At 41.3% G+C, this 21,871-nt stretch overlaps 1 protein-coding gene across 2 annotated transcripts in view; it reads right to left on the bottom strand.

Moving 5' to 3' along the window:
- Positions 1–1,058: 1,058 nt before the first annotated feature.
- Positions 1,059–21,871, bottom strand: part of syt14a (synaptotagmin XIVa) — a 66,608-nt gene continuing 45,795 nt past the window's right edge. Inside the window, exons 6-9 of one of the 2 annotated variants that reach the window (XM_049481538.1) lie at positions 20,171–20,437; positions 14,094–14,283; positions 10,563–10,619; positions 1,059–6,402 (exon numbers count right to left, since the gene is read on the bottom strand). In XM_049481538.1, the coding sequence (XP_049337495.1) occupies positions 6,089–6,402; positions 10,563–10,619; positions 14,094–14,283; positions 20,171–20,437 (828 nt within the window). In that variant the 3' untranslated portion in view covers positions 1,059–6,088. The remainder of the gene's footprint in view (positions 6,403–10,562; positions 10,620–14,093; positions 14,284–20,170; positions 20,438–21,871) is intronic. The other variant, XM_022685067.2, reaches the window with a different exon arrangement.

Here is a 21,871-nt window from a genome sequence, read left to right as displayed (position 1 = left end):
AGTTCAAGTTGAGTATTGAGTATTTGGGGTGCAAAATATAGTAAAAAGTGAGTCAAAGTTAGCTCTGTGACTCTGGGGTGTGAGTCAGAGTTAAGTCTGTAGTCTCTGGATGCAAATTGTAAGTCAAGTCCTTAGTTTTAGGGTGCAGGATAAAGTCTTGAGTCTCTGGGCTGTGAGAGTCTTGAGTCTCTAGGATATAAGTCCAAGCCAAATCTTGGGTTTCTAAGTGTGGCTCTGAGTTGAGTCTTGAGTCTCTGGTGTGGAAGTCTGAATTGAGTCTTTACTAATTCAGAATAAAGTATAGAGTCTCTGGAGTGTAAGCCAAAGTTGAGTCTTGAGATTCTGAAATCTCAAGTCAATGGGGTATGAGTCTAAAACAGATCCTAAATTTTCAGGGTGCAAGTTCAGGTCCTGTCTTGAGTCTGTAAGGTTTAAAGTCCAAGTTGAATCTTGAGTCTTAAGTCAAGTCTTAAGTTAAGTCTTACATTTCTAGGGTGCAAATCGTAATTGAGTCAGGTCTTGAATTTCTGGAAGTCAAAAATTTTTAGAAGTCAAAATCCATTCTTGAATTTTGGGGCACAAGCATGAGTCAAGTTTTGATTGTCGAGGAGGGTGGGGGGGGTGTCTAAATCGAATCGAGTCTTGGATTTCTAAGTTGCGAGTCAAAGTCAAGTCTTAAGTTTCAAGGGTGCAAATATGAGTTTCCTTTTTTCTTTTTAGACTTCTATTAATATTGAATCAATTACTCAGTTGATTATATAAACTGAATAATATGAATTTGTATTATTAACAATAAATGTAATTATTTATGTCATTGTGTAATCAAAGTTACTACAGTGAACATTGTCAAGATTTTGAGGAGGGATTTGGGGAATGTGCGAGTGGAAATATCTAGATTTTGAGTTGACACTGCCTAAAGAGACTTGACCTGAATAATGTTGGTGTATGTGTGTGTATCTGTGTGTACACAAGAGTGTGTATGTGTATGTGTATGTGGGGATGTCTTGCATCCTTTCCTTAGCCTGAGTCTCTTTCACAAGGTGTGTTTCTCTGGCATGTGCAGAAAAATGTGCTTGTTTTACTGAAAGGCCCTCAAAGCCACGTTTCTTAAAAAACAAAAAAAAGAAAGAAAAGAAAAATTATACAATTCCAGAAAAACGCGCCACTTCATTAATCTTCCTCAGCCGTGCTGACCTCAGCAGTCCTGCGCTTCCCCTCCACCTCACGTTTCTATCTCTCTGTTTACTCACAGCACAGGAACGGGACAGAAACACAGGGAACCAGGGTGTCTTCTGTCTTTCTGTAGCATTTAGAACAATAAAATCAGCACTGTGACGAACGACTGAACAGGCTAACCCGAAAACAAACTCAAAAAGGTAGAAACAATGTCTACAACTCATTTTTGCTCACAGAGCTTCATAACATCGTCAAGAAACACGTCTTTTTTTTTTAAATAGCGTACAAAAATAGATAGGAAAACTCTTAAACAGTACAGAACAATCAATAAGGGAGATCTTCACCATCGACCCAGAAAACAAAACAACAGTAAATCAGAAGAACAGGTTGGGAAGCTGGCCACACTGAGAACTGGGACATAAAAAAAAAACAAAAAAACAACCAATCAAGATCAAACCAAGACGTTTATCTATTTCTATTAGCTCCTAAAGAGCAGTGTTGTTAAAATTGAGCATTGGCATTGAGTTGTTTTCCTCCTTGAACCCAAAATAAGTAGTAGTGGTGTACATAGTTTGATTCTTTAGTTTAGTACTGGTGCTACACTAAATGTACTAAATGTAGCACAATTTCTTTGTCATTAAAATATTATTAAAGATAATTTGACTTTCTAACATTTAGTTTTGAGTATTCTTGTTCTTTTTATGTTATTAAGGGCGTTTTTACACCAGCACCATCGGTCCGTTTAAAAAAGACTCTGTTTTTTTTATGTAACATTAGTGCGGTTTCCTTGAGTAGATGTGAAAACAGTAATCACACTCGGGTGCAGATCAAAACAACAGGACCAAAACCAGCAAGAGGGGGTGGTCTCAATCTGACCTAGCTGTTAAATATACTGCTTTTTATTTTTTTCAGATTCTTTCAAAACGGTTGGATTTCTTTTTCTTCATCCTCCATACTTTAGCGGCGCAACAACAAACACCATAACACAACACTACACACCCCTCTGTAGTCTTATAGAGAGAGGCAGTAAGAGCACTGTCGCGCGGAGCTCACCTACTGTCGCGCGGAGCTTTTAAACTGTACCACGGCGCTCACCTACTGTCGTTCGGAGCTTTTTAACTGTACCACGGAGCTCATACTGTTGCGCGGCGCTTTTTAACTGTACCGCGAAGCTCTTTAACTGAACCGCGGAGCTCACCTACTGTCGTTCAGAGCTTTTTAACTGTACTGCCGAGCTCATACGGTCTTGCGGAGTTCACCTACTGTCGCGTGGAGCTCTTTAACTGTACCGTGGAGCTCACCTACTGTTGCGCGGAGCTTTTTAACTGTCCCGCGTGGCTTTTTAACTGTACCGCGGAGCTCACCTACTGTCGCGCGGAGCTCATACTGTCCTGCGGAGCTTTTTAACAGTTGAAGAGCTCCGCAGGACAGTTAAAGAGTTCTGCCAGACAGTAGTTGAGCTTCGCAGGACAGTTAAAAAGCTCTGCGCGACAGTAGCTTCACCCAAAAAAAATATTTTTTTGAAAATGAGAATTGATTCTGAATTGTTCAATGTTACAATCGCGATTCGAGCTTGAAACGATTTTTTCCTGCACCACTATTAGCCAGATAATTCTAAGTACCACGAGTGATGAGATGAACGCTGTCCCTGCTGCTCCATGCTGTTTACGTGCGCAGTGTGTGCTGCGTTCACTTCTTACAGTTGTGCGACTCTATGTTTACTACGTGTACATCTGCACTGCACGTCCTATTGAAAACAGGGTTTGAAAGTGCTGTGGCACACTTTTAGCATTCAGTGTTAAAGCAGCTTCAAACTGTACCGATACACATGCACAGATATACACTGAATTTTCTCACTATATTTACTTTCTTGCAGCTCTGACCAATCAGAGGAGACAATGTGGTCGTGTGGTTTATTTTCGCATTTTCTTTGGTGTGTTTAGGTTTATGCCTGTGTGAAACCAAACTAAACCAAACAGAGGGAGAAAACGCTCCAAATAAACAAACTCATCAACTGATTCGGAACATAGAAACCTAAAGACTACAGGTGTAAAAACACTCTAAGAGGTTCACAAAGGAGTTAAACTACACAGGGGGAAAACATGTGCTTTCTGAAATGTCCGGATACATGTGGACGAGGCCAGAGGGGAAACGCCAACGATCCACATTTGCAGGAGATGTGTTTATCATCCGCAAAAACCACAAAGCATCCCAGAGAGCACAGCAGCGTCCATAAATTAAAGAATAAAGAAACTGAAGCGAGGAGCCTTTGAATACAGCAGACTTTCCACGAAACGTCTCAAAGCAATAAATCTTCATTAAACGGTAGAGCAAAACCATCTCTCTGCAAACAATGGTTTACAGAAACTGGAGCCAGGGCAGGAACATTTCTGCTGCATGAGGACACGCTGCACTAAACGAGGCAGATGCACACTGACCCAGCATTACACCTACTATTAATCTGGATCAGTATTAACAGGCTTGTGCTTAGAAAGCATTTTACTGCTTTTATTGTGGACGCCTATCAGTCTAGACTAGATTACAGGCCTTAGACTGTGTCTACGGCTTTATGGCTTTGAACTTGAATCAGAGCCATACTGTGAAAATGGAGAAACGGTTCGGAACAGTAGTTAATCTTCCTAGGAGTCCTTCCAAACGCTCAAAAAAGATCATGTAAACATCCTCCAGAATGACACTTATACAACTTTAGACCTTGGTTGTCTCGGTTAAGATCTTTATGACTATCAGATAAACAGTGGACAAGCATGGGATCCATGGCTGGATCCCAACATCAAGGTAAAGACGTTAATGTTAATGCTAACAAAGAAGTAAATGTAATGCTTGTCTTCATCTTCAGATCTGGAATGAGGCATTTTGGATGGAAGAATCTAAAAGGGAACTCACGCCAGCTGTAAAGCATGGTGGTGGTAGTATGATGGACCTGGATATCTTGCTACCACTGAGAGAAATATGAATCCTCTCGTCACTCATTGTTGTAAAAATCTATAGATTTCTCAGTGCAACAATTTTTTTTTGCTGCTGAGTGTATAACCGAAGTGACTGCTGATTGGCTCATATGCGTATTTTAACTTGCTGATTGGTTACAGGTTCAAGAAGGAAACGCCACTGTTAATGCCTGTAGAGCTGAGACAAGCTGACAAATATGATAGCAGACGAAAGCTCATCCTCACTGTTTATCTCTGTTGTTTGTATATGATCTGAACAACACCATGGCCAGTTTTAATCTTTTCACAACTTTTTGATTGTCTATTTTTTGGTTAAAAAAATCGATGGAAATTGGAAATTTAATAGCTGATTAAATGACTGAAAAGTACAGAGATCAGCACCATAACATCAAAACCACTGGCCTAATATTGGGTAGATAAAAAGAACTCTAATCAATTGAGAAATGGTCTCTACAACACCTTTCGTTGTTTAATATTTGAGATAGGACCTCCATGAGCAACAAGGCCCTAAGGTACGTTACTATCATAACAGCAGGAAAAGTACACCTTGTGCAATTCGTGGAAATGCGTGAAAGGTGTGTACTAATTTTCTTAATTAATCCTGAATGTGTTTTTTCGTAATGACCCAATCATCGTGCCACTTGCCATTGTCTTTAGCCAGATGTGCTCTGACTTTGGCAGACTGGTATTTTAACACACAGCACTTCTGCACTTTTCATCAGAGGAAACTGACCTGAGCGTTCACACTGTGACGATGCACAGCAATGTTATTTAATTTAGTATTATTATTATTTAGTACATTTATTGTTGATGTACATGATGCATTGTTGGTAAAAGTATGCGTAACAAGTAGGTGCACCTGTGTTGCCAAGATAGCAATTAACATCTGATAATTCACTGTTGTCTATGTTAATTTTAGTCAGTGGTGCACCTGTGTTTTCTGTTGTAAAGATAGCAATACGCCAGAAATTTACCTGAACACACCTTACTTACAGACAACTACACCCATCCCATAGATATAATCGTAAGCTCTATTGCTTTTTAAACGGTGCAGGCAGAAGGCATGAAAATAGACTGTTCATGAGGTGTAAGATAGCAATTAGCATCGCAACATGCCTTGCGCAGGGTGTAAGACAGGGCACATTAACTTCAAGAACCGAATGCCCACTCGCTGCTAAATACATATCCACCCTTTGCTACGGCATTGGGTATTGGGACTATATAATCAATGTTATTTACTTAAAATTGGCAGCGGTTTTAATGTAGTGGCTGGTAAGCATTTTTAAGTTAGGTGTAGTAGTGAATGAGCTGGTTCCTTATTCAGCAGCTTCTTTCTGATTTTAACTGATAAATGCTGAAGGTAACATAACGCAACATATTTAGAATGCAACTGCAACACCATTTAAGGTGGAACTCAGATAAGGAAGCAGATATTTGGTTATGCAAAAATTAAAAAGCCCTTAAAGTTGTTCAGATTAACACTGACCATGGCTACTGTCACGGACCTCCGGCGCGTGAACACCATCACCAATCCTCTCACTCCACACGTCAGCAAGGTTAATTTAGGTGTTTTTAAAGCTACACAAGAGAAACAACTTAAATTAAGAGATAAGAGAGTAAATAAATAAGTAAATAAATAAATAAATATATGAACAAACATACAAATTACAAACATCTCTTCTACGTGGTCTCTGCATTAAAAGGCAAAAAGTCCCGCACCCTAGAGCCACTTCCCTGAACGCACTGAAGGGGTGTGTCTGAGTCCCAGGGCTAAGGATGGTTTCGTCCCCTTATTAACAGCGCTCACGCTTCCCCTAATGCACTGCAGTGAGGGCCAGCTCGGGCGAGCTGTGGGTCAGGAGTGGGCGTGGCTTGTGTCGTTTTTCTTCTACCCCTCCCTATACTCCATCGTGGTCGTGGTCTTTCTCCGCCACCTAGTTGCGGCTCTAGGACTCGAGGAGGCTGTGCCACCGACACACCTGCTGTCCCTTCGACTCCTTCATCTGAGTCCAGTGCGTTAGCTCTTCCTCCCCAGAGCTGTTCAGGCCCAGAGAGATCCAGCCAATCATCTCCTTGCGCTTCATGCTCCGCTTGTTGTAAACAGAGAGGATTAGGGTGACGTCCGAGAGCTGGAACAGCGCCACCTGGAACACAAACGTCTCCTTGTAGGTGGGGTTGGGCTGCCCGCGGCAGATGGACGTCTTGCACTTGGACATTTCCTGACCCATGGAGTTCAGGAGGGTCAGCTTGACGTACGTGTCTACAGCAAAGGGGAGGAGGAGAGAGAAGAGGCGGGGCTGTTAGTGCAAAGTTTATAAAAAAAAAAAAAGTGAAATATTTTCTATTTTTTCTGAAATATGAATGTTTAAATTTTCAAATAATTGTTTTACATTTAATTGCGGGACAGTGCACTGAGAGACTAAGGGACTCGAGACAGGAAGCTGACAAGGAGGGTGTCGGGACAGGGAGCTGAGAGACGGGGAGTCGGGACAGAGAGCTAAGAGATTTGGTAGGCAGAGTGCTGAGGGATAGGGGAGTCGAGACAGAAAGTTGAGATATAACGGGTCAAGACACAGTGCTGAGAGATGGGGCTGAGGACAGAGGGCAAAGAGACTTGGGGGGCAGGACAGAGTGCTGAGGGACAGGGGAGTCGGGACAGAAATTTGAAAGATGGCAGGTTGAGACAGAGTGCTGAGAGACGGTGGTCGGAACAGGGAGCTGAGAGATGGGGGAGTGGGACAGAGTGCTGAGAAGGTCCAGACAGAGCTCTGAGAGACTGGGGAGACAGGACAGAGCTCAGAGACAGGGGGAGTCAGGACAGAGCGCTGAGAGACGAGGGGATTCAGGACAGAGCTCTGAGAGAAAGGGGGTCAGAACAGAGGGCTAAGATATGGAGGAGTCGGGACAGAGTGCTGAGAGGGTCGGAACCAGCGAGGAGTGACAGAGAACCGAAAGATGAGGGGTATTGGTGGGTCGTATGGTGGGTTGCGGGACATTGTACTGAGAGACTGGGGGACAGGACAGAGAACTGAAAAATTGGTGCGTGGTACGGTGGGACGCGGGATAGTGTGCTGATAGACAGCGGGGGGTTGGGATAGTGTGCAGAGACATGGAGGGGTATGGTGGGTTGCAGGACAGTGTGCTGAGAGAAAGGGTGAATCATGCACCATTCTGCTGCACTGAAAGGCTCCTGATTACTCCTTTATTAAACCCATTCGCTTAAGTGATGCCTTTCAGCTGCCTGTTAAGGGAATGCAGTGCGAGAGTCAAGGGGCGCTGATCTGTGCGAGAGTTCTGCGACTGTTCAGCCCTTTCTTACTGTCTGTAAACACTGAATGAGGCTCCTCCTTCTTCACGTTCACCTACGCTCTCGCTTTTTTGTGACATTTCAGTGCATTTGAGCATCTTGAGTGTTCCAGGCTGTTCCATTCGAGCCTTTCTCTCTCTCTCTGAGTTTGAATAAAGAAAAAGAAGAAAAGACACCCCCCCTCCCAGTCTTAGAAATAAAGACCCCGCTGAAGCAGCCCTGATTTTGATCCACAAGTCAGAAAAAGTGCTTTCTGCGACACCTTAAGTGGTTACGCATTGCAGTAATGGGCCTCCTGCTGAGGGGCATAAATGAGAGCTGGATTGACTGAATGGCGATTAAGTACGCGTGATTGGTTTCATTGAATAAGGCATTGTTCAAATCTGGATAAGGCAGCGGAGAGAGCGTCCTCTACAGTGTAACTACATGTTGGAGGAAATAATGCTGCTTTTGAGATTGAGGCAGTCGAACAAAATTGTTCATGCATCTAATTTTATCCTAAGTACTCCAATTACGCAACAGCAACACCTAAACCCAGAAACCCGGCACTCGTGTGTAGCCTGTGAATCAATCTCCTAAATGCCCTGTACCTTTACTTCAATCTCCTCAAAGGCCAGTAATTTTGCTTCAATCTACTCAACACCCTGTAACTTTGCTTCAATCCCCTCAACATAATGTTACTTCAACATATAACACTGTACCCTCATCCCACTCTCCTCAACACCCTGTAACTTCATCCCACTCTCCTCAACACCCTGTAACTTCATCTTAATCTCCTCAACACCCTGTAACTTCTTCTTAATCTCCTCAACACCCTGTAACTTCATCCTAATCTCCTCAACACCCTGTAACTTCATCCCAATCTCCTCAACACCCTGTAACTTCATCCCAATCTCCTCAACACCCTGTAACTTCATCCCACTCTCCTCAACACCCTGTAACTTCATCCCAATCTCCTCAACACCCTGTAACTTCATCCCACTCTCCTCAACACCCTGTAACTTCTTCTTAATCTCCTCAACACCCTGTAACTTCATCCCACTCTCCTCAACACCCTGTAACTTCATCCCAATCTCCTCAACACCCTGTAACTTCATCCCACTCTCCTCAACACCCTGTAACTTCTTCTTAATCTCCTCAACACCCTGTAACTTCATCCTAATCTTCTCAACACCCTGTACCTTTGCCCCAATCTCCTCAACACCCTGTAACTTCATCTCAATGACCAAGTGTTTCATCTTATTTCCTCATCAATCTGTTACTTCGCTTCATCTCCTGAATGCTCCTCTACTTCAACTGATCTCAATACCCCGTTACTCCACCCACATCTTCTTAGCACCCTATTGCTCTGCTCCCATCTCATCAATACTCCATTTATCCACCCAGAACTTCTCAATGCCTCAAACTCCTCTGGAGCTGATTACTCTGTTCCCATTTCCTTAACACACTGGTACTCCACCCAATCCTCCTTAATGCCTCAATACTCCACCGAAATTACTCAATGCCCTATTGCTCTGCACCCATCTTTACAATGAACTGTTACTCATCACATCTTCTTAACATTCTGTTACTCCACCCCAATTACCCCAATTAACAGCTGACATGTGCTTCTCTGAAGCTATGAAATACACCAATCCTTCTGAAAATGTTTATAAACATTTCCTAAACTTTAATCCTCTCAGGTTCAACTGTGCTATAGGTGTGAAAAATGTGTCCGTGTACTTTGGAGCACCGACACATCCCAATATGCAGATGAGTCAATCAACAATCCCGCCCCCCTGCTGACATCCAATCATCTGCGTCTCACTGCTATCAGAGGCACACTGCTGCTGCTGCAGCTCAGCCAATCAGCTCTCCTCCCTGCTGTGCCTCTAAACCCATACATCACCCAGTCCATCCAGAGGGTGGAGTCGGCAAAAATCAGGGGGTTTAATGCCTCTGTAATGCCCTTTTACACTGCTACCATCTTCTCAACATCTCATTACTACACCACATCTCATAAGGACCCCAGTACTCCACCCACCATAACCTTCCCAGCACTGGTAACACTGTGTGATAGCAGGAGCTCTTGGAAATGGGGGGCTAAATTGGGGAGAAAGTTAAATAGGTGTATCAGGAGGGCTGAGTAGATTTGTGACCTCTGTTTTTAGAGCTTTGCAATAAAAAACGTGATATTTTTATTTTTCAGACTGCAGCATGCAGATTGGATGACAGGATGAGTCATTAGAGATGTGAAGAGAGAAAATAAAGTTTGACTAAAGTGTGTTTGAGTAGCACATTAAATATTTTACTGTTGTTCACTGGACCTTGTCCTGTACTTGAAGACATCCTGAGCTTTAGATGTTTGCTCAGACTTAAAAGAGAGAGCATGCAGACACAACGAGCACCTACAGACTGTTTGTCATCTATAAGAGTCAGGCCTGAGGGATGTTTTTGAGTTCAGGAGATTCAAATTTGAGCTGAAGTTACATCTTCAGCCTTAGAAGTTCATAGACATAATAAAGCGGTAGAATCAGTGAAGGGTTGAGCTAATGGTGTGTGGGAGGTTTAGATGGCATATTAAAACATGAACATTGTCTCTTTATTGATATGAACTGTGTGTAATGTAAACAGAGACATGGAGGAAAGGTTAGTTTGGATTGTAAGTGGATTTTAACACACTGTAGGCCGGGTGTAAGAGTGATGATACATAAACCCAGCAATCAATAAACAATTTAATTGTAATGCAATTAAAAACATTACAAACAATTATTCTGGCAGGAATGTAGATTATTATTGTTGCTTTGAGAATTGAGAACTTATGTGGTGGTTATGATTGTGTGTATTGAGTATTGTGTAATGGTTATAAATGTATCACAGTCAATCAAAGTAATTTGGTGTTGTCTGATTGAACAGCCGATAAGGACGGACTCTCATAGATGACAAACGAGTCCTCGTTCATACAGAGACATACGTACTGCACTACAGTCACCAGTATACAGAGAAACAACTCAAATAAAAAAAAAAAAACACAAAAACAGAACCGTGGAACTACCAAAACCACGTGCAGAACTAAAGAACTAAAGAACTAACGTCCAACAGCCAGAGCCGGAGAACACGAGCCGAGAACTCACCTCTGATTATATAAACCTGCCCACCTATCAAGTGCTTTAGACAACAGAACAATCCATCTGACACACGGGAGGGAGGGAGGGAGAGAGAGATGGAGAGGTAGAGATGTAGAGAGAGGCAGAGGTGAAAGGAAGGAAAAAGTGGGGTAGATGAAGAGATGGAGAGATACAGGGGAAAGGAAAAATAGAAGAGAGAGAGTACAGAGGAGGAGAGCCAATAGGAGAAATAGTTTTAACGATAGAAGAAAAATTAGTGTGAAGACAGAACAAGAGGAGAGAGAGAAAAAGAGATAAAGAGAGGACAGAGAAGGCCAAGATCAAGAGTACAAAAAGAGATGGAGTTTGAGAGGGAGACATAAGAAATAAGATAGAGAGGGATGCAGAGGAAGAAGAGAGAAAAAAAGAATGAGACAAAGAGGAAGGGACAGAGATGGAGAGCAAGAGAAAAAGAGGGATGCAGGGGTGCAAAAAGAGAGAAAGAATTGCAGACAGAGAGAGGGGGGAAGAGTAGAAAGAGACAATGTGAGGGAGAAAGAGAGAGAGGGGAAAGAGAGAAAAAAGAGTGAGCATAAGAAAGAGATTGAGAGTGAAAATAAGAGAAAAATAAGGATACATAGGTGTAAGAGACGAAATAGAGAGATAGGGGAAGAGAAGAAAGACAATGCGAGAGAGAAAACGAGATAAAGAGGGACAGAGAGAGGAAGAGAGGATACAAAAATAAAGAGACAAAGAGAAAAAGAAATGAGGAAATAGAGTGAGACAAAGAGGAAGAGAGAGAGATGGAGAGTGAGACAAAATAAGAGATACAGATGTGCAAAAAAGAAAAAAATGAGAATAAATTGAGAAAGAGAATTGGAGAAAAGGAGAGAGGGAGAAGAGAAGATAAAGACAACGCAAAAGAGAAGAGGGAGGTTGAGAAGGACAAAAAACGAAGAGAGGATACAGAAATAAGAGAAAGGAAGAGATAAAGAGAAATAAGATGGAAATGGATACAGTAGCGTAAGGGTGAAAAGAAAGAGAATTGAAGAGAGAGAGAGAGAGGGGGAAGAGAAAAAAACAATGCAACGGAGAAAACAGACAGATAGAGAGCGAATTGAGAGAGGAATGAGATAAATGAGAGAAAGGAGGGGGATACAGAAAGAAAGAGAAAAGAGAAAAAGAGCGGGGGAGATGGGGAGTGTGAGAGAGAGGGAGAGGGATGAGAAATGAAAACAATAGGAGAGAGAGAGAGCAGGTCAGCAGGTTAAAGGTTAAATGACATCACATCAGGTTAGAGTTTCTACAGAGAACCGCATCACAGAACCGCAGAACCTTCACCCTGCAGAACATCATGCCTTCAGCTCGGGCCATGTCCTCCTCTGCCCTGTATTGCACACAATTACACTAACAAGATCAGACTGGGTCTTTCAGATCGGGATATGCAAATGAGCTTGGTTCTGATTGGCTGCTTTCACTGAGTGCCTCAAAAAGCACTGTAAAGACTATAAAGAGTTATCTGTGATATGGGCCCTTTAAACGTCACGTTCCCTACAGGAGGCCAGATGAAGGCATGTACGCTCTGTTATGATCCCACTGTGAAGGCCTGTGAAGCCTGTATGCAGTGCTCTACCACTGAAGCATGGCTTGATGAGGCAGTTTGAGGTCATACTGTAGTAAACAAGGTCTCGAGAGAGAGAGAGAGAGAGAGAGAGAGAGAGAGAGAGAGAGATACAGTACGAGCAGTGTGTGGAGAAGATGGGTAAACAGAAAGTAGGTCTGGAGAAAAATAAATGCTGAAATTAAGAGAAGAACATGAGGAAGATCTGAACTGTATACTGCAGTGAGGTTCAGAGGTAGTGCAGTAGCTCCTCACTTCTCCTGAAGCAGACATTAACACCACACTCATACCATGCCTAATGTACCTTTAATTAATGACATGAACAACTTAACTCAGCCTAAATAACATGAGCTCCAGGTCCAAGTCAGTTTTCTCTGTGGGGAAATGCAATGCTTAGAATCCCTAAAGTAACTAGAAGTTTAACTGATCCCCAAAACAGTAAATATACTTTCTATTATATTATATAAATCATTATCCAGTAACAAAAGTTTTTTTTTCATTATTTCAAAATGTTCTGAATTGTAGATTGTAAATTCTAGAGTCATTCAAACTATGAAATAAAAAGACAAAAAATATTACTAAACAAAAAAAAAAAGTGTTAAACAAACCAAAATAGATTGCACATCTTGGCCGGATTTTCTCAATAAGTTTTATGAGGTAGAGTCACCTAGAGTGGCCTTCAGTTAACAGCTGTGCTGAACTTTTCAAGAGTTAATTACTTGAATGTCTTGCTTCTTAATATGTTTGAGAGCATCAGTTGTAAAGCTGTGAAGAGGTAGAGTTACAGGTACACAGTGAATAGCTCTATTTGAATAATGTTCTAATCTTTATTATGGCAGAATCTACTCAACTAAGTAAAGAAAAAAAGATCAGTCAATCCGAACATGTCAAGAACTTTGAAAATATCTTCAAGTGCGGATATTTAAAAAGACCATCTAAAACACTGTGATGAAACTGGCTCTCATCAGGACTGCCCTAGGAAAGGAAGAGCAAGAGTTTTCTCTGTTGTACAGGATAAGTTCATTAGAGTTACCAGCCTCAGAAACTGTAAGTTAACAGCTCCCCAAATAAGAGCAACTAAATGTTTCACAGAGTATTTTGGTTTGTTTAACACGTTTAAGTTACTACATGATTCCCAATGTTTTCCTTCATAGTCCAGATCACATCAGTATTGATTTATAATGTAGAAAAAAAGTAATTATCAGCCATGGATTCATCTAAGCAGCTCCTCTAAACACTCTGAACATCCCAATAACTGAGGCTCACAAAGCAAGAGCTTTGTGCTATTAAAAATGATAGCAAAGCCTTTTAAGGTGGTTGTTTCCTCAACTCATGATGGAGGCTAATTGAGAAATGCCAGTTAACAGGAATAGTGGAGGTCAAGTTGAGCTCTGGAAGCCCAAGGATTTTTTAGAGGAGTATTACTAGAAATACAAACCAAAACCCTCTTTGAACGCAAAAGAGCTGCAAAAAGATCTTTAGTAAGATTGCTCAGACTCTGGAGTGGTGGTGCACTGTTCTACTGTGCAGAAACACCTGCATTAATATGAGTCTTCAAAAAGACCCTTCATTTCAAGAACTTTGAAAGTATCCTCAATGTTTCGATGATCTTTGCGACTACACGTATGATGAAACTGGCACTAATCAGTACTCCTTCAAGAAAGGAAGAGCATAAGTTCCCTCTGTTGCTAAGATATATCCTGACCTGGAAGTATATTCACTCACATTTCCACAAAGAGAAAATAGTCTTTAGACCCAGAGCTCATCTAGATGCTTCAAATTGTAAGCGATCATAAACTGGTAAACTTCACACATGATCAAACATCCTGAGATAATTTCCTACAGTTAGAGCTGCACCTAGTCCAGTATTATAAACTGATCTGAATGCAGCTAAACAGGCTGACAGGAGTCAGTTGTAAAGTTGTGGGAGTATTTACTGGGTGGTTTGTTGGCGGCGAGGTTCTTAAAGTGGCTTCCTTTGATGACCTCGACGGAGAGGCGGCCGGTGGTGGCGTTGTACACGAGGCCCAGCAGGATCTCAGGAGCTGAACCTTGAGCTGCAGACTGGAACGTTGAGGCCGTGTCGGTACACGATGCGTCAGATATGCTCGCCTGGGACTCGCTGCCCTGTAACACACAGAGACACACACACACACACACACACACAGACAGATATGGAAGCATGGTTGATTTGTTACATCAACAGTTAATGTTAATATCACAGTATTTTTTTTCCATTGTTTCAATTTTTTTTGATAAATTGACCAATAGAAATGCTCCAGGATTACTTTGAATAAAACATTTGGCAAGGCTTCCTATGAATCTGGTATAATACATCATATGACATACATACAGTGGTCCTTTATAAATTGTGGTGTGTTTAAAAAATAGTTTTTTTTTTATTTAAATCAATATTCATTTGAATGATTCGATATCGATTCACATAAACCTGAATTGATCTTTAGTATTAGCTCATTTTCCCCGTATATGTGTACAGTTTTAACGCCTCACGTTTTTTCTCGTGAGACCATGCTCGCGAGCGCCGCTCTCTGGCTGGGGTGAGCTGAATTACAGCAACCAGGAGTCATCACTGTGGAGGAGTTTATGTAAAAATAGAAAAGTACTTTTCTTCTGTTTTTTTTTTTACTCACTGCTCAAACTAGTATATTTAACACTGTTTTAAGTGGTTTTCCAGTGTTATTTTCACCTGTACTTTATTTAAAGTAAGTCCTGACCAGATGAATCCACCGTTACCATATCAGATTAGCCGATTCTCCGGGGAAGCTAAAGCCCCTTTTGCTGGATTTTCAACTACCAAGGGCGTCTGGTGCGCTAAGCTAACCGGCCGTACAGTAGAGCTTAGATTCTCTGCCCGAACCCGACCTGAACATAGTCTGAGATGTAGGCATCTGTTTTTTAATTATATTTTTATTTTTAAATAAAGCTCTGGTGTGATAATCACAATGTTGCTAAGTAACCAATTATTATTGTTAACGAAAACGAACCGCATAATGAAAACTGAAAGTGAAAAAACGAATTTATTTATAAGCGCTGTTTTCACTCCTGCAGTTGTACAGCGGGGGGTGTTGTGCCGATTCTGTCCGCAAAGCAGGAGTCAGATTCAGCAGGGAGTCGGATTCGGCACAACAGCGGCAGCGCGGCAGCACCTCGTGGTCCGCGGTGTTAGTTGTAAGCACTTGCGCTAGCCGCAAAATACGACAGAAAACACTGAGGGAGCTGCAGAATTATGTATGGGACTAGAATATGAGCACGAGGAGATAAAAGAGAAACAGGAGATACAGTATGTGAGAACCTTTACCTGTGAGTAGCTCATACACCAGAACACGCACACACTCTCTCTCACTCCCTCTCTCTCTACCGTACAGTTTAAAATGTTTAACTGTTAGACGGAAAAAAACTAACATAGTGATTTAATGTTTAAATAGTGGAATTATTATCGTGTTCTTTATGAAGCGCTGTTACTAATTCAGACTATTTTGTCCCCAAGGGAACACGATTACCGGGACGAGAAGAGCTCCGCTCAGACCAGCTGTTTTTTCCTTTGAATTTAATTAAAAGTTAAGTTTTCTCTCTTTTCATTATTCATTTTTCTTGTTGTTTTTTTTTATTATCACTGTTTTTATTATAGTATCACATCTGAAATAGTGAATCTGAAAATTGTACACTTTTATTTGCAAATAAATAAGACATTTATGAAGCATATTATGTTTTTGTTTTATGTAACTAAAATGTCAGTATATATGTATTTTCTTACAGCGCTGTTAAAAATGATGGCTGAAGCCTCATTAATGTTCTGGATCACGTTCTGTTTTACCCACGCATAAACATTTGAGTAAAGTGTTTCATTTCAAACTTGTTTGTGTATAGAGATGTGAAGCACGGTGTCACAATTAACTACAATAAAATATATTATAAAATAATATAACTGTTGTTTTAAGTCTATATCATTTAAACACTAATATTTTAATAATGGAAGTTTAAGTGGAAGTGTTCCTCGTATAATTACAACATTTTACATTTTTGAATCGAATCGGGACCTTGTGAATTGGAATTGAATTAAACTGGGAAATCAATGACAATACCCACCCCTATTTATAAATCATTGGTTGTTTGGATCAGCAATTTCAGTTAAATATATCATATAGCAGATAGGGCTGTCCCTAACGATTATTTTTTAAACGATTATTCTAACGATTATTTTTTTCGATTAGTCGACTAATCTATTCATTGAGAAACATATTTAAATAATTATTTTACGTTTTAAAGCAAACGATAAATTACTATATTTATATATAATAACAACAACAACAACAACAACAACAACACAAGCCTACTAAACCAAACCCCACACTTATAATCACTTACATGTACAGCACGTTGTTTAGATCTATAACGCTAAAAATGGATAAGCTCCCATACACCACAACCGTGTGTTGCACTGTTTTCTGTGACCGCTAGATTTTGTGACCACTGGCAAGTAGTTCTCAGCAGACCGGTGCACTGGCCGATTCGAAACGTGTTCGTTTCTAATGTTTACCCCGACTGGCCAAAACGGTTCAGTTTAGGGCTGAGGGTAAGGTGTAGGTATAGAAAGCTTCCGTTTTGCCAATGAACGCTCATAACCGTGAGCACTGGTCACAAAATTCCGACGGTGACAGAAAACGGTGTGACACCGCAGCGCCGACGGCGCTAGCTAAAATAACTTAAGGCAGCTAGCTTAGCTAAACACCTGAACTTATGAATAATGCTACTGTTTCTGGAAACTGCGAAATGCCATGCACAAATATAAACCAAAAATGTATAATTTCTGCCTGTGGCAGGTTTAAAACCTTTGGTAGACAGTCTTAAGTCTTTTTAAGGACACCCGCGGAGACCCTGATGTAAACGGTAACTTACTGTGTGACCCTGTTGACATAGTGCTCCTGGATGTTTGCGCTTCAAGTGCTCCTTTTGCACGTATGGCAGAGGACCACATTGTTGCCCTTTTGCGTGAAATGCTCCCAAACTTTAGATGCCCGCTGGCGTTTTTTTGTAGCTGGAGATTGCTCTCCGGAGTCCAAGCTCTCTAGAGCTTAGATTCTCTGCCCGAACCCGACATGACCCGAGGCCCGCCCTTAAATCCGACCCGGGCTCCAGAAAATAGTCCGAGATGTAGGCGTCTGTTTTTTAATTATATTTTTATTTAAAAAAAAATAACGAAAACTGAAAGTGAAACTAAACTAATTTATTTATAAGCGCTGTTTTCACTACCGCAGTTCTACAGCGGGGGTGTTGTGCCGATTCTGTCCGCGAAGCGGGAGTCAGATTCAGCAGAGAGTCGGATTCGGCACAAACGCGGCGGCACCTCGCGGTCCGCGGTGTCAGTTGTAAGCGCTCGCGCTAGCCGCAAAATACGGCAGAAAACACTGAGGGAGCTGCAGAATTATGAATGGGACTAGAATATGAGCACGAGGAGATCAAAGAGAACCTTCACCTGTGAGTAGCTCTCTCTCTCTCTCTCTCTCTCTCTCTCTCTCTCTCTCTCTCTCTGTGTCTCTCTCTCTGTGTGTGTCTCTCTCTCTCTCTCGCACGTGAACTCCTCCGCGTTTGACTTGCAGAACTGTGTTTAGCTGTTCTTAAAAATCATTTTAATTAAATAATAGTTCTATGCTTCTATGTTACCGTGTTAATTAACATAATTCTGATCATATTTCGCTCATTAAAACAGCCCGAAAACAGCCAGTTGGAATTTTTGGGCCCGATCTAACCTCTAATGCTCTCCACAGGCGCCGCCATGTTTACGACGCGCCGACGCACGTTATGCAAATCGATGTATTTTTGTAATCGATGACGTCGATTATGTCGACGCGTCGCCCCAGCCCTAATAGCAGATGAACACGGTGATATTTGAGAAGTGAAATGAAGTTTATAGGATTTACAGAAAGTGTGCAATACTTCTTTAAATCTAAATTAGGCAGGTGCATAAATTTGGGCACCTCAACAGAAAAATTACATCAATATTTTCTTCAACTTACTCACCAATTCTTCAACATTGTTTTCAAGAATCTGCTGATATTGACTGAAATCCATTCAACCCTCAACTTTAACAAGATTCCCAGTACCTGCACTGATCACACAGCCCCACAGCATGATGATAGAACCACCACTAAATTTTACTGTGGGGAAAAAAGTGTTTGTACAACCTTCCAGTATATATATACAGTTGTGGTCAAAAGTTTACATACACTTGTAAAAAAACATAATGTTATGGCTGTCTTGAGTTTTCAATAAGTTCTACAACTCTTATTTTTCTGTGATAGAGTGATCGGAACACATACATGTTTGTCACAAAAAACAGTCATAAAATTTGGTTCTTTCATAAATTTATTATGGGTCTGCTGAAAAATCTGCTGGGTCAAAAATATACATACAGCAACATTAGTATTTGGTTACATGTCCCTTGGCCATTTTCACGGCAACTAGGCGCTTTTGGTAGCCATCCACAAGCTCCTGGCAAGCTTCAGGTCGAATGTTTGACCACTCTTCTTGACAGAATTGGTGCAGTTCAGCTAAATGTGATGGTTTTCTTGCATGAACCCGTTTCTTTAGCACTGTCCACATGTTCTCAATGGGGTTTAAGTCAGGACTTTTGGAAGGCCATTCTAAAACCTTAATTCTAGCCTGGTTTAGCCATTCCTTTACCACTTTTGATGTGTGTTTTGGGTCATTGTCTTGTTGGAACACCCAACTGCGTCCAAGACCCAACCTTCGGGCTGATGGTTTTAAGTTTTCCTGCAGAATTTGGAGGTAATCCTCCTTCTTCATTATCCCATTTAGTTTCTGCAAAGAACCAGTTCCACTGGCAGCAAAACATCCCCAGAGCATAATACTACCACCACCATGCTTGACAGTAGGCATGGTGTTCCTGGGATTAAAGGCCTCACCTTTTCTCCTCCAAACATATTGCTGGGTGTTGTGGCCAAACAGCTCAATTTTTGTTTCGTCTGACCAGAGAACTTTCCTCCAGAAGGTTTTATCTTTGTCCATGTGATCAGCAGCAAACTTCAGCCGAGTCTTAAGGTGCCTTTTCTGGAGCAAGGGCTTCTTTCTTGCACGGCAGCCTCTCAGTCCATGGCGATGTAAAACACGCTTGACTGTGGAGACTGACACCTGTGTTCCATCAGCTTCCAAATCCTTGCAGACCTGCTTCTTGGTGATTCTTGGTTGACTCTTGACCATCCTGACCAATCTCCTCTCGGCAGCATGTGATAGCTTGCGTTTTCTTCCTGATCGTGGCAGTGACACAACTGTTCCATGCACTTTATACTTGCGTATAATTGTCTGCACAGTTGCTCTTGGGACCTGTAGCTGCTTTGAAATGGCTCCAAGTGACTTCCCTGACTTGTTCAAGTCAATAATTCGCTTTTTCAGATCCACACTGAGTTCCTTTGACTTTCCCATTGTAGCTTTTGTAGCTGAGTCTAATCACTGGGTCAAATGAGCCCTATTTAAATGGGCTCATGAGAAGTCAACAGCTGTAGTCAATCAGAATCACTTACAAGAAGTGAAGAGGCCATGACATGAAGCTAATTTGATTGACACAACTCGCTACATCACCAAAATTGACAAATTTTGTTGCTGTATGTATATTTTTGACCCAGCAGATTTGGTGACATTTTCAGCAGACCCATAATAAATTTATGAAAGAACCAAATTTTATGACTGTTTTTTGTGACAAACATGTATGTGTTCCGATCACTCTATCACAGAAAAATAAGAGTTGTAGAACTTATTGAAAACTCAAGACAGCCATAACATTATGTTTTTTACAAGTGTATGTAAACTTTTGACCACAACTGTATATATATGTTATTTAATGTAGCCTCATATCTCTACAGAAGGAAACTAATGAGGCAAACCTCCATATACTATATGCATTGTCTAAATCAGCTAATTTACAGATGTGAACCCAAAATCATAATCATTTCTCTCTTCCAACTCATATGTGACTCACGGTTATACTGCAGCAGGGGTCCAGAATGACGGGCACAGACATCTTGCCCTGCAGGTTGAGTTTGGTGAGGTAGAACACCTTCTCTCCCAGGATCTTCTCCTTCTTCATGCGGCGGACGCTGTAGAGGCGGAAGCGGATGGCGTAGTTGCTGATCATCTCCGACTCGATGTGGCTGAAGCGGAAGGTCTCGGTGAAGATGGGGCAGGGTCCTCTGGCGATGCTGGTCTTGGCACGCTGCTTTTTGGTGGGCAGCAGTACTAAATGCACCTGTCAGAGGGATAAAACCTTGTATTGTACAGTACAGTCCAAAAGTCTGGACACACCTTCTCATTCAATGTGTTTTCTCACTGAAGGAATCAAAACTATGAATGAACACATGTGGAGTTTTATGTACTTAACAAAAAATGAGCTGTCCTCCACAGTCACCGGACCTGAACCCAATCCAGATGGTTTGGGGTGAGCTGGAGCACAGAGTGAAGAAGGCAAAGGGGCAACAAGTGCTAATAAACACCTCTGGGAACTCCTTCCTTTAAGTCTGTTGGAAAACCATTTCAGGTGACCCCCTCTTAAGGCTCACTGAGAGAATAATGCCAAGAGTGTGCAAAAGCAGTAATCCGAGCAAAGGGTGGATATTTTGAAGAAACTAGAATATATATTTTTGTTATTTTACCTTTTTTTGTTAAGTATATAAAACTCCACATGTGTTCATTCATAGTTTTGATGCCTTCAGTGAGAATCTACAATGTAAAAAGTCATGAAAATAAAGAAAACGCATTGAAAAAGAGAAGGTGTCCAAACTTTTGGCCTGTACTGTATCTTAACTGACAACTCGGGATCTGACCCACAGGTTCTGACATACTAACATGTTCATTAGGGGCTCACATGGGTTGGTTCTAGATTTGTATTGGTTTGTACTTGTTTTGTTACTGGGAAAGCTGGGCTTTCCAAATGTGCCCCATCATTACAGCCCACCTTAAAGGAGAAATCCGGTTTGAAATGGACTTTGGTTGTAGTGAAACATGATAACGAGTACAAACTTTTGTCAAATAGCCACCTCTATTCGCCTCAGCATTCCAAAATACAGCACTTTTAGTCGATGCTCCCAACAGGCTTACAATGCTAGTGATAGGGGCATAGCTTTTTCCATGCTAAGAAATGGATATTTTTACACCAATAACAAGCGCGAAGTAGCTCTACACTTCATTGGTAGAAATCTGATGGCCCTGACATTTAAAATGAGGCTCTGAGAACTTTGAAAGTGCATGGGTAGTTTATTTATAAAAACAGTTTATTCACACCATTACTTTAGGTAGTGGAAATGCATGAATTTTTATAGAAATACAGCTCCATACAAAAAATAAAAATAAGAGAGCACTTAAAAATGATGAATTTCTTTGTTTTTACCAAATTGAAAACCTCTGGAATATAATCAAGAGGAAGATGGATAATTACAAGCCATCAAACCAAACTGAACTGCTTGAATTTTTGCACCAGGAGTAAAGCAGCATAAAGTTATCCAAAAGCAGTGTGTGAGACTAGTGGAGGAGAACATGATGCCAAGATGCATGGAAACTGTGATTAAAAAACACCAAATATTGATTTCTGAACTCTAAAACATTATGAATATGAACTTGTTTACTTTGCATTATTTGAGGTCTGAAAGCTCTGCATCTTTCAACAGTATTTTTAATGAACTATCTG

The sequence above is a fragment of the Astyanax mexicanus genome, chromosome 7, assembly GCF_023375975.1.
Source record: "Astyanax mexicanus isolate ESR-SI-001 chromosome 7, AstMex3_surface, whole genome shotgun sequence".
NCBI classification, from domain to species: domain Eukaryota; kingdom Metazoa; phylum Chordata; class Actinopteri; order Characiformes; family Acestrorhamphidae; genus Astyanax; species Astyanax mexicanus.
This window is presented reverse-complemented; position numbering and strand designations above follow the sequence as displayed.